This window comes from Jaculus jaculus, chromosome 7 (assembly GCF_020740685.1).
Source record: "Jaculus jaculus isolate mJacJac1 chromosome 7, mJacJac1.mat.Y.cur, whole genome shotgun sequence".
Lineage (NCBI taxonomy): Eukaryota > Metazoa > Chordata > Mammalia > Rodentia > Dipodidae > Jaculus > Jaculus jaculus.
Window position 1 is genome coordinate 89,462,966 of NC_059108.1, and position 15,249 is coordinate 89,478,214.

At 36.2% G+C, this 15,249-nt stretch overlaps 1 protein-coding gene across 1 annotated transcript in view; it reads left to right on the forward strand.

Moving 5' to 3' along the window:
- The window catches only part of Ttc6 (tetratricopeptide repeat domain 6), a 313,619-nt gene that overhangs the window by 254,357 nt on the left and 44,013 nt on the right, over window positions 1-15,249 (forward strand). The window contains exons 21-24 of the mRNA XM_045155567.1: window positions 9,131-9,265; window positions 10,087-10,236; window positions 11,203-11,343; window positions 12,744-12,857. Coding sequence (XP_045011502.1) covers window positions 9,131-9,265; window positions 10,087-10,236; window positions 11,203-11,343; window positions 12,744-12,857 — 540 coding nt within the window. The remainder of the gene's footprint in view (window positions 1-9,130; window positions 9,266-10,086; window positions 10,237-11,202; window positions 11,344-12,743; window positions 12,858-15,249) is intronic.

The window sequence follows — 15,249 nt, forward strand, 5'->3', positions numbered from 1 at the left end:
CAGCTCAGGCTGATCCACTCACCTGCATGGTAGCTGAAAACCACACAGCCCTTCTGCTTGCCTGCCAGCTAGCCCAGGACAGCTTTCCCAAGATGCACCACTTTCCCCGCCCATTAAGACTACAGTCCTACTCTCTCATACATTGTGATGCCCTGATCAGAGGGCAAAAGAAACAACATGAAAAATCAAATGCAAGAAAATCCAGTTAGATCACCTAATCCTACAATGAACATCTCTAATCAAAACATTGAAGAGTCATTAGGATCAGAACACCAAAATTAAGCTCTGAGCAATGTAACAATGACCAAGCTACTACTAGAACTTGCAGAAAAGCAACAAAGGACCAATAATCATGTGGATACTGTCATCACTAGTCTAGACATAATAGATAAGAAAATGGAAGTACTTTAAAGATAGTTAAGAGATATGAAGGAGAGTGCAAAAAAAGAAGGACCTCAAGAATCAGCTGGACATGCTAAATGAAGACATAAAGAAATGCAAGGATGAATTACAAGAAGCATCAAGAAAATCAGAAAATGATGTGAAAAGGGAGCTTGACAGAGGGATGGAAACTATACATAGAAAAGTAGTAGAAAATGCAAACCCAATTGAACAAGTACAAAACTCTCTAGAAGCTCTCAAGAATACAGTCAGCCATGTGGAGAATAGAAACTCTGATCTGGAAGACAAGATGGAAGAAACAGTTTGAGAATTCAAAAGTTTCTGTGAACCGAACATGAGGGAATTGTGGGATACCCTTAAATGTCCTAATATCAGGACCATTAGAATACCAGAAGGAGAAGAAATTCAGACCAAAGGCATGGAGAAATTAGTTAACAAAATAGTATAAGAAAACTTTCCCAGTCTCTCAAAAGAAAGGCACATCAAGATACAAGAAGCTAACAGAACTCCAAACAGATTGGACCAAAGGAGAAACTCTCCAAGACATACTGTCATTAAGACTCTAAACATTGACACCGAAGAGAAAATCCTAAAAGCAGCTAAGGAAAAACAGCACATCACTTTTAAAGGTAGCCCCATCATAATTACTTCAGATTTTTCAATGGAAACCCTGTAAGCCAGAAGGGCCTGGAATGACACACTGCAAAGTCTAAGAACCTAGGGCTCCCAACTGAAACTACTCTACCCAGAAAAACTGTCCCTCATAATAGATGGTGAAAGAAAACTTTCCATGACAAAACTCAGCTTTACAATTAAATGAACACAAAACCAAATCTACAGACAGTATTTCAGGAAATTTCCTACACAGAAGAATCAAATAATCTAACTAAAATGCCTACAAGATACAGATCACAATAATCAAACTCAGAGAAGGCACAAAAATTTCAAAGTCCATGAAAACACCAAACCAAATATATGAACACAATATGGCAGTGATCAAATCAAATTTCAGTCATTAATCAAAATATTAATGGTCTTAATTCAACCATCAAGAGACACAACCTAACAGGATGAAACAGAAAATTAGACCCCTCAATCTGTTGTCTTCAAGAAACCTACCTCACCACTGACAGAGACTACCTCAGGGTTAAAGAGTGGAAAACAATATTCCAAGAAAAAGGGAACAGGAAACAAGCAGGTGTAGCTATATTAATATTGGATAAAATGGACTTCAAACCAAAAATAATCAGAAAAGGAAGGCCACTTCCTACTTATAAAGGGAAAAATCCATCAAGAGGATATTACAATCATAAATCTGTGTGCACCAAACACAGGGACACCACAGTTAATAAAGCAAAACCTACTTGACAATAAAACAAATAAGCACCAACATGATCATAGTTGGGGACTTCAATACACCATTATCAGTAATATACAGATCATCCAAACAAACTCAAGAGGGAAGAAAGAGAGCTCAACAAAACCATAGACCACTTAGACCTAATGGACATCTACAGCACATTCTATCCCAAATCCATAGATTACACATTCTTCTCAGGAGCACATGAAACATTCTCTAAAATAGATCATATATTGGTTCACAAAGCCTGCCTCCATATATTCAGGAAGATTGACATAATTCCCTGCACGATATCAGATCACAATGCTATATTGCTAGAAATTAACAACAAAAGACCCAACAAGAATCCCATCAGCTCTTGGACACTGAACAGCACACTTTTAAACAATAAACAGATAGTGGACGAAATAAAAAATGAAATTGCAAAATTTTTGGAAATGAATGACAATGAGAACACATTGTACCAAAATTATGGGACACAATGAAGGTGGTCCTCAGGGGGAAATTCATAGCACTCAATGCCTTCATAACAAAGACAGAGAGGTCCCAAATCAATAACCTAACCATCCACCTAAAGGCACTGGAAACACAAGAAAAATCCAACCCAAACAGCTCCATAAGGAAAGAAATAATTAAGATCAGAGCAAAAATCAACAAATTGGAAACTAAGAAAATAATTTTAAAAATTGTCAAAACAAAGATCTGATTCTTTGAAAAAATAAACATGATTGACAAACCTCTGGCCCATTTGATCAAGCAAAAAAAAAAAAGAAAGAAAGAAAGAAAGAAAGAAAGAAAGAAAAAGAGAGACATTTCAAAATAACAAAATTTGAAAAGAAAAAGAAGAGATTAAAACAGACATAAGTGAAATTGGGAGAATCATCAGGACTAATTTCAAAACCTCTACTCCACAAAACTGTATAATGTAGAGGAGATGGATTAAATTCCTGAACACATACCATCTGTCAAAGCTAAACTCAGAGCAGATTAATCTCCTAAACAAACCTATCACACTCATTGAGATTGAAAAAGTAATAATAAAAAAAAACCTCCCCCAAAAGAAGAGTCCGGGACCAGATGACTTCTTGAAAGCTGAATTCTATCAAACCTTCATGGAAGAACTCAAACCAATCTTCCTCAAACTGTGCTACACAACTGGAGAACAGGGAAAGTTACCCAACTCCTTCTATGAAGCTAATATCACCCTAATTCCAAAATCAGGCAGAGATGCCACGAGAAAAGAAAACTATTGGCCTATTTCCCTGATGAACTTAGATGTAATGATCCTGAACAAAATCCTTGCAAACCAAATCCAAGAACACATCAAAAGCATTATCCACCTTTATCAAGTGGTATTCATCCCAGAAATGAAAGGGGTGGTTCAACATAGGGAAATCTGTCAATGAAATTCACCACCAAACAAGGTGACACACAAAAACCACATGATCATTTCAACAGATGCAGAAAAGGCCTTTGAGAAAATGCAACATCACTTCATGATCAAAACATTGGAGAGAATTGGCATGGTTGGTTCATATCTTAACATAATAAAGGCAATATACAAAGCTCTGAAGGCCCAAATGATACTGAATGGAGAGAGATTAGTGGAATTTCCATTGAGATCAGGAACAAGACAGGGTTGTCCACTCTCACCTCTGCTCTTCAATATAGTACTGGAAGCCCTAGCTCAAGCAATAAGACAGGAGAAAGAAATAAAAGGGATACAATTTGGAAAGGAACCAGTTAAGTTAGCTCTATTTGCTGATGACATAATTGTATATGTAAGAGACTCATCCCAAAACTCCTGAAGGTGATTAACTCCTATAGCAAAGTAGCAGGATACAAAATCAATGCACAAAAATCAGCAGCCTTTCTATATGCAAAAGAGAAAGATAACAGAGAAAGAAATAAGGGAGATGGTCCCATTTTCAATAGCAACAACAACAACAAAAAAAAATAGAATACCTTGGAATAACGTTAAGCAAGGAAGTGAAAGATCTATACAATGAAAACATAAAAACACTCAAAAAAGAAATTGAGGAGGACTTGAGAAAATGGAAAGACCTCCTATGCTCCTGGATAGGCAGAATTAACATTGTGAAGATGACAATCCTACCAAAGGCAATATACAGATTTAATGCAATTCCAATTAAAATCCCTACAGTGTTCTTCACAGAGATAGAAAAAAATGATCTCAAATTTCATTTGGAAAGGCAGAAGGCCTCACATATCCAAACATATCCTCAGAAAAAGGATACCTCTGATGGCAACACCATACCTGATTTAAAGCTATATTACAAAGCTATAGTAATAAAAACAGTGTAGTACTGGCATAAAAACAGGAGTATAGACCAATGGAATAGACTTGAGGACCCAAACTTTGGGACAAACAATTACAGCTACTTGATATTTGACAAAGACCCTAACAATATAAGCTGCAAAAAGATAGCATCTTCAACAAATGTTGCTGGACAAACTAGATAACCATATGCAGGAAATTGAAACTTGATACACACTTCTCACCATGCACTACATTCAAGTCCAAATGGATCAAAGAACTCAGTATAAGACAGAAACTTGGCTACTACTGGAAGGAAATATAGGAAGAACTTTCCATGATATAGGAATGGAAAAAGACTTCCTGAACAAAACCCTAGTAGCTCACAATCTTAAACAGTTAGTCAATGGGATCACATGAAGCTGAAGAGTTTCTTTACAGACAAGCATACAATAAGGAAAGCCAATAGATTACCCACAGAATGGGAGAAAATATTTGCTGATTATCCAACTGACAGAGGCCTAATCTCTAGAATCTACAAAGAACTCAAAAACCTAAGAAATAAAAAGTCAAACAGCCCACTCACAAAATGGGGCAAAGAAGTGGACAGGCAGTTCACAGAGGAAGAAATACAAATGGCAACCACACACTTAAGGAAATGTTCAACATCCCCAATCATCAGGGAAATGCAAATTAAAACAACCATGAGATACCACCTTACTCCAGTAATGATAGCAATCATCAAAAAATCACATGAAAGTAAATTCTGGTGAGGATGTGGAGAATTAGGAACCCTCATCTCTGTTGGTGAGAATGTAAGTTAGTACAACCTCTTTGGAAAGCAATATGGAGACTCCTGAAAAAGGTGACTACAAATTTTCCAAGAGACCCAGTTATTCCCTTACTGGGCATATACACTAAAACCTTTAAACCACAGTCCAGAGAGATTTGCTCAACTATGCTTATATCAGCTCAATTTGTAATAGCTAAAAGCTGGAATCAACCCAGATGTCCATTGCTAGAAGAATGGATAACTAAGATGTGGTATATCTACACAATGGAATTCTATGCAGCAGGAAGAATGACAAATGAAATATGAGGGAAAATGGTTGAACCTGGAATAAATCATTCTCAGTGAACTTACCCTATCACAGAAAGGAAATTGCTGCATAGTCTCAGTCATCTACAGCACCTAAACTGAATGTACCCACTATGCTGATATACCCTGCAAGCATCTCGAGGAGTAGACAATAGGGTCAGTGGAGAGGGAGGGGAGGGTAAGGGAGAGATTGGGAGACACAATTCTAGACCAAAACGGCAACGGTACCATAAAACTCTACATCCTAAAAGGCAGAACAAATGGTTGAACTTTCACTAGGCCCTTAGAGGGAACACCCAAGCCACAAGACACTAAGGAGGGTATGTTGAAGACTGACCTTAATTGTCTACAGCTTCTCTCCCTCTCTCTCTGTCTCTCTTCTCTCTCTTTTATATTAGTTATCTTCTTCTTCCTTTTCTTAGTGGGCACTGACCTATAACTCCCAGTACCAGCATATGGCTTTCATCCACAATGAGCTTTTGATCAGAGAGACCTACAAGTTTTCCTAAGAGAAAGACAGATTTCTGTCAGGGTACTTGATGACCCACCAATAGTTAGTGGTAAGACCCTACTGCTGGAGACACCATATGCAGTTGACACTTAAAATGGAATGCCATGGCTGGAAGTTCAAAGACAGTCAGTCCCCAGACAGTCAGTGTGTCTAGTGTCAGAAGGTGCTACAAGGGCGACTGGGGGAAGATGATCAATATCTTTCCAAGCAAGTCATGGTCTAACCTACTTATCAACAAATAACCTGTTGTGATGCTCACACAAGTGCAATAGTGGTACACAGCCAAGAGCCAACTGCTCTTGATTTGCCTAACTGATCCCCTCAGTGGAATGGGACCCATAACTGGATCTGGGAAACAAGTCAGAACTATATCCAAACATGGGCCCACCCTCCATTATCAAGCAACCACTAATCGTGGGCTACAAGAAGGCCTACACATATTAAATTCTCTATAAAAAAAATAAGGGTTATCCCTTTTGTCTGGTGCTAATTTTACTCTCTGTTGGAGAATCTACTTCTCTTTTTAGATAGAGGCAGATCCTAAGGAGAGAACTATCCCATCATACCTCAAAAGGGATCCAGCTGAAACTAAGAACAATGGGCAAAACAAGCAAGGGTGCTGTTCTCTTGGTGAAATGGGCACCAGCACAAGGGTGAAGGAGATTGACACAGAGAAATATCAACTCCTACCAAATCAGATATCCAAAGACCCAGATGCCTCCAATACCTCATCACTGAAGCAGACCAACAATGAACCCAAAATGGCTCAGGGAAATCTTGCAGAAGAGGGGGCAGAAAGAACGTCAGAGCCATAGGTTTGGTCATGATATGCAGAAACATTTCTCCTACCCATAACTGTGGGCTAACTCCACAATGCATGACCCATATACCTCAACAAGAGGGGCCAGGGAGTTAGTACATGGATGAGTCTAATAATGGTACCAACTTGACTGTATTCACTGAGCACAAAACTATTTAATAAAATAAATAAATAAATAAATAAAACAATGTTGAAACAACAAAAAGAAGAATTTGGAAGTTGCCATTCTTCATTTGTCAAAGACTCATCTTATAATGGATAGTTGGTAGAGACAACTCTTCATCTCTGGCACTTGTTATACCCTTTGTCCCTCTTTCACTTTAATGACTTATTTTTTTCTTTCTTGATTCCACACAGAGAAAATATGTGATTCTATCTTAGTCTGGCTTATTTGCCTTAACTTAATTATATCTAGTTCCAACCATTTTCCTGTATAGCAATAGCAATAGCAATAGCAATGTTTTCTTTTTTTTTTTTAAGGGTGAATAGTACACCATGGTATATATTCTCTTAGCATACTGGGTTTGATATATTCTTTTTTTTTTTTTTTTTATTTTTGTTTTTTCAAGGTAGGGTCTCACTGTAGCTCAGGCTGACCTGGAATTTACTATGTAATCTGAAGGTGGCCTCAAACTCACAGTGATCCTCCTACCTCCGCCTCCCAAGTGCTGGGATTAAAGGTGTGCACCAACCACACCCGGCTGATATATTCTTTATTAGCATACTGGAAAAGATTTTGGCTTTTCCTTGACTAAAGAACTGTGGTTTTGGGATAGGGAAGATTGGGCATCATCTAGGGCCTGAAGGCAGCCAAATGTGATCAAAGAGTGAGTGATCTCTATCCTGAGGTACCAAGGAAATGAATCTGCCTAGCAAAGTGAATGAACTTGAAAACTGCTTATCTCCAGGGAATGGCTGGAAGGCAGCTCATTTGACACCAAGATTGTAGCTCTGTGGGATCCAGAGCACAGGAACTAGCTAGGACATCCCCAGCTTGCTGACAGATGCAAACTGTTAGGTGATAAATGTGCATCCTTTTAAGCTACTAAATTTGTGATAATTGATTTGTAACAATACAGAACAATCACCCCTGACTTGAAGTGAAGCCTTTTTTCTGCTTTCGTTGGTGACTTGCTTATTGCAGATTCATTATTCATGTCTCAGTATGTTTGTCTCCAAACAGGAGCACTTCTCCATATTTGTTTTGACCTCTCTTTGCTTCGGTTGCATGTGGCTCTAGCTGAAAGATTGTCATCACCTTTATCCTCTGCCACCCTTCTCAGTGGTGAGATTCTCTTTTCTTTCTGCAATATCACCTTTAATACCTCTCAAATTCTTTTCTGTTCGTGGTCATTATCTTGCTTTGGAATATGTGTATACGTATATATGGATATGTATGCATTATTTAATTATAACCATATTATTGCACTCTTAGAAGCTTTCTCTACTAGAAGAGTCACAGTAACTGTTTCAGAATACTAGCATGTGTTAACTGAAAACATATGATCCCAAGATCTCTCAGAGACTACTTTATAGAGCAGTAAAGGAGGAAGAAAGGGAAGCAACAAGAAAAAAAAAAAGATTGTGTTTATTTTTATCTAGCTAGGATAGAAAGCTGTAATAGACCAAAGTATTTAAGGATGGACTAAAAAAGACAGTGAAGAAACAGAGATCCAAAAACAGAGAGGATGTAGGGTAGAAAGAGATGGGGTAAAGGACTTAGCTAAAAATAAAGAAGAAAAGGAAGTTCATAAATAGCAGAGAAAAGGTGAAACTAGATGAAGGTATTGGTGCAATGAATAGTAAAAGAGAGGGGAAACAGAAGAAAATTCAGTGTTTTATGGCAAGGTCATATTCTGAGACTGAGGCAGAAGGATGGATGTTGAGATGGGTATAAATCTCATGGTTTCTTTTTATAATTTACAAAAATTAAGAAATGTTTGTATTTCTATATAGCTCTATATGATGATTTTGTAATTATTAAATGTTTTATATCTAGAAAGCTGAATTTCTTTTTCATTAATAGTTTCACACTATTTTGATTAAAGTGGGTATTTTTGATTAATTTATTTACTTTGTTGTCTGGAGTTAGTAGAACCCTTTTAAGAACACAATAGGAGAGCTGAGGAGATGTCTTAGAAGTGAAAAGCATTTGCTTGAAATGTCTGCCAGACAAGATTCAGTTCCCTAGCACCCATGTAAAGCCAGAAGCACAAAGTGTCTTATGTGTCTAGAGTTTGTTTCCAGTGGCAAAAGATCTGGCATGTCCATATTCTCTCTCTCTCTCAAATGTATATCTTTCAAATATAAATTAAAAAAAATAGCAGGACAAAATAAAGGTTGTAATTATTAATAAGCTGATACATAATTTACATTTCACTTAAGACTATAAGAAAGTAGCCTTTAGAGTTTATAACTTACATTTACAAAAACCAGTGTATGTAAAATTGCTGTAAGTCTTAGGTTATAGGATGGGTCCCAGGGTGGGACTTGCTGGACTCATACTCTAGGACAGGGATCTCTCTAAGGGCATGTACATCTTTACCAGATCTGTATGTACTAGTGTGATGTAAGAACAGAGCTGCTGTGAATGTTGAGTTCTTTTAACAATTAAGGCTGCAATATTAAACAAATATTCCTCCCCTCTTTTATCATTATAGGAAGCTGTGAAAATATTTAAGAAGGCATTGGAAATGTTTTCTTCTTCTGACAAAGGATCACTTGCCACATTTATCTCAGCAGACTGTCTGTATAACCTGGGTCTTTGTTATATGGAGGAAGGCAACTTACAAATGGTATCTGGAATTTTTAGAAGCATAGGGTATATGTGACTTTTAGAAACTGGTTTCATTTAGGTCTATTTCAGAAGGCCACTTATTTAAGTGCTAAGAGTTACTAAACCAAAGCAGCTTCTAAAACTTGGTTTATTGTAATCAATCTGCTGCAATTCCCATGAATTATTTTAATTCACACATTTTATTTGATGCTGTTTTATCAACAATGTTTTAAAGGCTCACATGTGCTTCCCACTAAAATAATAACACTAATTGTAGGAAATTTCTATAGAAAAAAGTTTATCACACTAACATGATTTATTAAATTATAGGTAGTTAAATTGAATGTTTCAATGTCCTGTAGAATAAATGGGAAATGATTAGAACTCCATTTGACATTCTTGGCTAATAATTGAGCAATTTCAACCAGATCTAAACTGGTTAAATTCATTGGAAAATGTTGACATCTTACTGTCCTGAAATTTCACAACTATATATCTACTATCATGGAAAAAAAGAATACTGCTAATTATGATTTATTTGAAAAAAATGAAATCTACATAGTAATGATTAAAATTGCATCTCAAAAAGTATTATAATTTAACAACATGGATTAATTATGTATCCATTAGTTTGGTATAAGGGGCCTTTATTTACAACAATAATTCTGATAGAATTCTTAAGAATTACTTTTGTCTGTCCCATAAGGTTCGTTGGGTGAATGTATTTTAAGTGATCAAAAAAAGTAAAATGAAAATTTTCAGCAGTATTTGCATATTATAGCTTCTTAATCTTTTAAAATAAGGCATTTTATGACTCTTTGCTTTAATACACTCTCCTAGGCTTTTGATTCTTTTACCAAATCTGTTAAGGCAAATCCTGAGTTTGCAGAAGCTTTTTATCAGCGAGGGCTTTGTAAAGTAAAACTCCAGAAGGATAACTCAGTTATAGACTTCAATCGTGCAATCACCATCAACCCAAAGCATTACCAGGTATTTAAGTAAATTATATCAGTAATCTTGCGAATGTGCAACTTTGGTACATAGAAGTTGGCTTATTTATACATACATACATATGTACATACATAGTCCTATGATTCCCAGGCTGTCTTTGAACTCTCTATGTAGTCAAGGATCACTTAAATACTGATTTTCTGTCTCCATATCCTCAATGGTGCTAGGATTATGGATACACCCCACCATACCTGGCCTGAACTAAGTAACTATAATGTACATGCATTGGGGATTGCTTCATGCATTGAACTATAGCCCCCCCCCCATTCCAACTAACTTTATTTTAATCATACAAATATCAGTATTTATCTTTAGAGTAAAAGTATTATTTCACCAAGGATATTATGTTTATAAGACTTTGTGAATTGTGATGTAGGTAAATATTGCTGATATATTAACTTTTCTATTGATTTTAATTTATATGTTATTAATTTTTTATTTTGATATCACACCTTTAACACACTACAGAAATAATACAAAATCTAGTAGATGAAGCCTGGCTGGATACAGACTATATAATATTTGAATTGACTAAATGCTAGATGATTTGAGGGAACTAATATTGGCCTTCCTAAATATATAGTGGTATTGTGGTTGGTTATGTAGAGCAATGTCTATTTTCATAGAAGGTGCATACTAGAGGACATGGGGAAGAATTATGTTGTCTATAAGTTGTTTTCCAATAATTCAGGGGAAAACAGATAAAACAATCATGGTAGACTAAATGCTAATAATTACTGGAGCCTGATGACAAGCTTAAGTGTAATTCTTATATGATTATCTCAATTTTATCTGCTTGAAATTTTCTAGTAGAAGAAAGTGGGGACAAAGTTATTTTCATGCCACCTTTGGTGGCATCATTTTCTTTAATTTCATGTATTTGGAAAAATTGGCAATTTTACTAAAATATCTATTCCTGCTTTCTTCTTAACTCTGTCTGAAAAGGCGTATTTAAGCCGAGTGGCCTACTATGGTTTAAAAGGTAGATTCTCCAAAGCAATTTTGAATTGTAATGAGGCCATCAGAATTTATCCTGAGGGTCTGCGTGCCTATCTCTACAGAGGAGTTCTGAAATACTACAACAAGGTAGGCTCTTTTCTGCCTACTTTACTGAATTGGTGGATTCTCTGGATGACAACTAGGGATGCACTTCCATTTGTTTTCTGCAATAGAGGAATTATTGAGATATGAAGGACCAAATTACATAGAATGTTTTTTTCTTCAATATATTAAAAGGAATTTTACTTCATAAATATTTATTGTAACATTTATTTATTTTTTTTTTAATTTTTTTTTATTTATTTATTTGAGAGCAACAGACACAGAGAGAAAGGCAGATAGAGAGAGAGAGAGAGAGAATGGGCGCGCCAGGGCTTCCAGCCTCTGCAAAGGAACTCCAGACATGTGCGCCCCCTTGTGCATCTGGCTAACGTGGGACCTGGGGAACCGAGCCTCGAACCGGGGTCCTTAGGCTTCACAGGCAAGCGCTTAACCGCTAAGCCATCTCTCCAGCCCGTAACATTTATTTTTAACATTTACATTATGAATAATATTTTTCATTTCTATGAAGAACATCCTACATATTTACTGTAGAGAATTTGCAAATTATAAAAAGGAATAAAAGATGATTATCCTGTACCAAACTATAATTGCTGACAACATAATTTATTTTCAGTTTAGTCTTTTAAAAATAATATAGAATGTGAGATTATGTTGCTTATATAATTTGCATTTGCTCCCTGCTTTGAGCACTTAATCTTTGAAGATAGCACTTATATGATGGCATTATATTTCACCTTAGGCCACTTGTTGGATATTTGGGATGGTTTAAATTTTTTTTTACTATTTATTTTAAATAATACAGTAATATATGACTTGGCACAATGCCATATGCCATCGCTCTAGTCTCTAACTAGATTCTAGATAGAAATTCTGGGGGCTAAAGAGTGTGAATGACAGCCTTGATACTTTCTTTCTTTCTTTTACCTTTTTCTGTGGCTATTTCATGTGGAATATTTTGAAAGTAACATCTCAAAACAAAATCGAGAGCTTTTGTTATGTGTTAATTCCATGAGTACAGTAGTGGATGATACAAGGTATCAGAAGAAATGAGAGGATGTGGGAGTAGAAAATGTGTGGTTCTGCAATATGACTGGGTGCCAGAAGAAGGCAAGTTCTGGCCAGTGTCCCCATAGGAATAGGGCAAGATATCAAGATATTTTCTCCACACCACATAGCAACATTCATGGAAGTTGTCTAAATTAAAGATGTTGAGATCTTTAATTTTATTTGTAGGTGAAAGAGTGCCTATCATAAGATCTTAATAAACTCTGAAAGATGGGCTCGATTGTGTTAATTTCATAGACAATACCCAAGACGGTTCATTACATGGATGCTCCAAAAACTGATGTGAACAGGAATTTATTTTATAATTAATCCTGAATCTACTATGATTTACTCTTCTTACTTATCTTTTCTTTTTGTAGTGTTACAAGCTAGCTGTTATAGATTTAACGACAGCTGTTAACATGAACAAAAACAGTTATATAGCATTTTATAATAGAGCAATGTGTTATACCAAGATAAGGGAACTTCAGAAGGTAAGTGACTACTTTAATAAACGAGACTTTTAAAACATTTAAGAAACAGCATGCATTCAGCACATTCAATGGATTTTTGAATTCAACAAACAATCAATAAATAGTATTTAATAAAACATGTTAAAATATTTGTAAACTTTTTTTTTTTTTTTGGTTTTTCTTTTTTGGTTTTTTGAGGTAGGGTCTCACTCTGGTCCAGGCTGACCTGGAATTCACTATGGAGTCTCAGAGTGGCCTTGAACTCACAGCAATCCTCCGACCTCTGCCTCCCAAGTGCTGGGATTAAAGGCGTGCGCCACCATTTTTAAACATTTTTAAAACAAACATGAGTCTTCTTATTATTTTTGCTATAATTTTGAAAAATATTTTCTATGGAAATACATAGTGAGCTCCATGTCAGCCTGGGTAAAGTGAGACCCTACCTCAAAAACAAACAAACAAAGAAAAAGAAATACAGACATAAAACTTGAGAAACCACAAAGAATGATTTCAAATAATATGGACTCATTTGCTAGTACTCTAAGTTGTCTTACATAATTTCTGTACTGTTTGTTCATTTTATAATGTGTATATGAACATTTTAAGATCTATGTAAATTAAGATACATAATGTAAGCATCATTTCTGTAAATGTTTTACAGATAACACTACTGTGTTGGAATTTTATAGCACTGATCAGTAGCTAGAATAGCCTATGGGGGTATTGTTTTGTATATTCCTGCCACCATGCATTGAGTAAGGAGGACCGAGTGATGGGTTCCCCCTGTAGAGACCATAGACCAGGATTTGTTTGTATGTTTTGTTTTTTTTATTTAATTTTTTTTGAGAGTGAGAGAGAAAGAGAGAGAGATAATTGGTGTGCCAGGGTCTCCTGACACAGCTATCAAACTCCAGATGTGTTATGTGGGATCTGAGGAGTCAAATATGGGTCCTTAGGCGTCTCAGACAAGTGCCTTAACTATTAAGTCATCTCTCCAGCCCTGCCTATGGGTTTTAACAACCGAACTGTCTTTATCTAATTCAGTTCTGTTTTCTAATCTTAACCGCATTTTCTCACCTGTTGCCCCTGAGGTTGGTTTCAATGAGAATTCCCTGTGGAGCCAGTTGGTCTCTGGGTGCTCAGTGATTTTTATCTTCTTCTTTTCGCAAAATCCACTGGTCTCTCCCTTTTCATTTCTGCCTCTTCTATAATGAAGCAATTTTTTAAAAGACTTCAAATTCCCACAGTTCTTTGTAGACATACTCCCCAGTCTCGGTAAAATTTAGTTAAATTTATTTAAATATTCAGAAATTTAAAAGACAAAGGGAAGATATTAAGAAACCGCCGGTTTTTTTTCACCCAAGAGAATGCAAAATCCCTGCTAACCAGACTGGCAGGTTTGGTTTCCTTAAGAAATGTTGACAAATGAATAACAAAGTTTAAAAAGGCAGTTAATATTCAAGGAGCTAATTAAAAGATCATTTAGCAGTAACCTGCAGAGGAGGTATCTTTGAGGAATCTCTCCACACCTCTATTCCTGTCACAAAGGTAACCCTGAGGCCAAAATCAATAGGCTGTGAGGGAAGGAGCTCCCACACCTTTGTTATCACAGATGTGCAGAAGAATGGGGAAAAGCAATCTGAATATAGTGAGACCAAATTAGAGTTCAAAACACTGATGACTTTAAAGATGCTAGCACCCCAAAGGAGAGGCTGGAAGACACATCCAGGTAATTGGGGACTTGCAGATGCATTCATAGGTCTGTTTGTTTTAGGTGGCTTAGTAAAAGCATCTGGTTCCATGTGGACCAGATGTCATGTCACAGTGTCACCTTCTCCTGGTTTGCCTACCTCTGCCTGTTTTTCAGGTATTTCTTTTTGTACATGTGCACAGACATTCTCTATATTTCCTATATTTTGATTCTACATTTATAAAAATAGTAGTAGTTACATCTTATTTAGATCTTATTGTGTGGCAGACACTGTGTAAGTGCTTTATTAATATATAATCAGGCATTTCTAAATGAGCTCTTACAATGATACATTTTTAATATTCCTGATGAGGATACAAGCTATGGATTAAGTAACTTTTTCCAAACTCAGAAGATAGTAATAGCAGATTATGATAAAAATCCAGAAAAGAACATAGCCCTCACTCATCCTCCTAGGCTGAGCATGGTACTACATGCCTGCAATCCCAGCATGTGGGAAGCTGAGGCATAAGGATCATGAGTTTGAGTCCAAGCTGGGCTACAAAGAAAACTCCTGTTAGAGCTACATGGTGTGATACCTCTTCAAATTAATGAAATCTAAAACAGAACAGGAAAGCCATTAATGTTCTGATCCCACCCTCACCTTCATGACTTTCATGAAATCTTATTTCTAAGCATTTGTTTCTTCTGTCACATATTTGG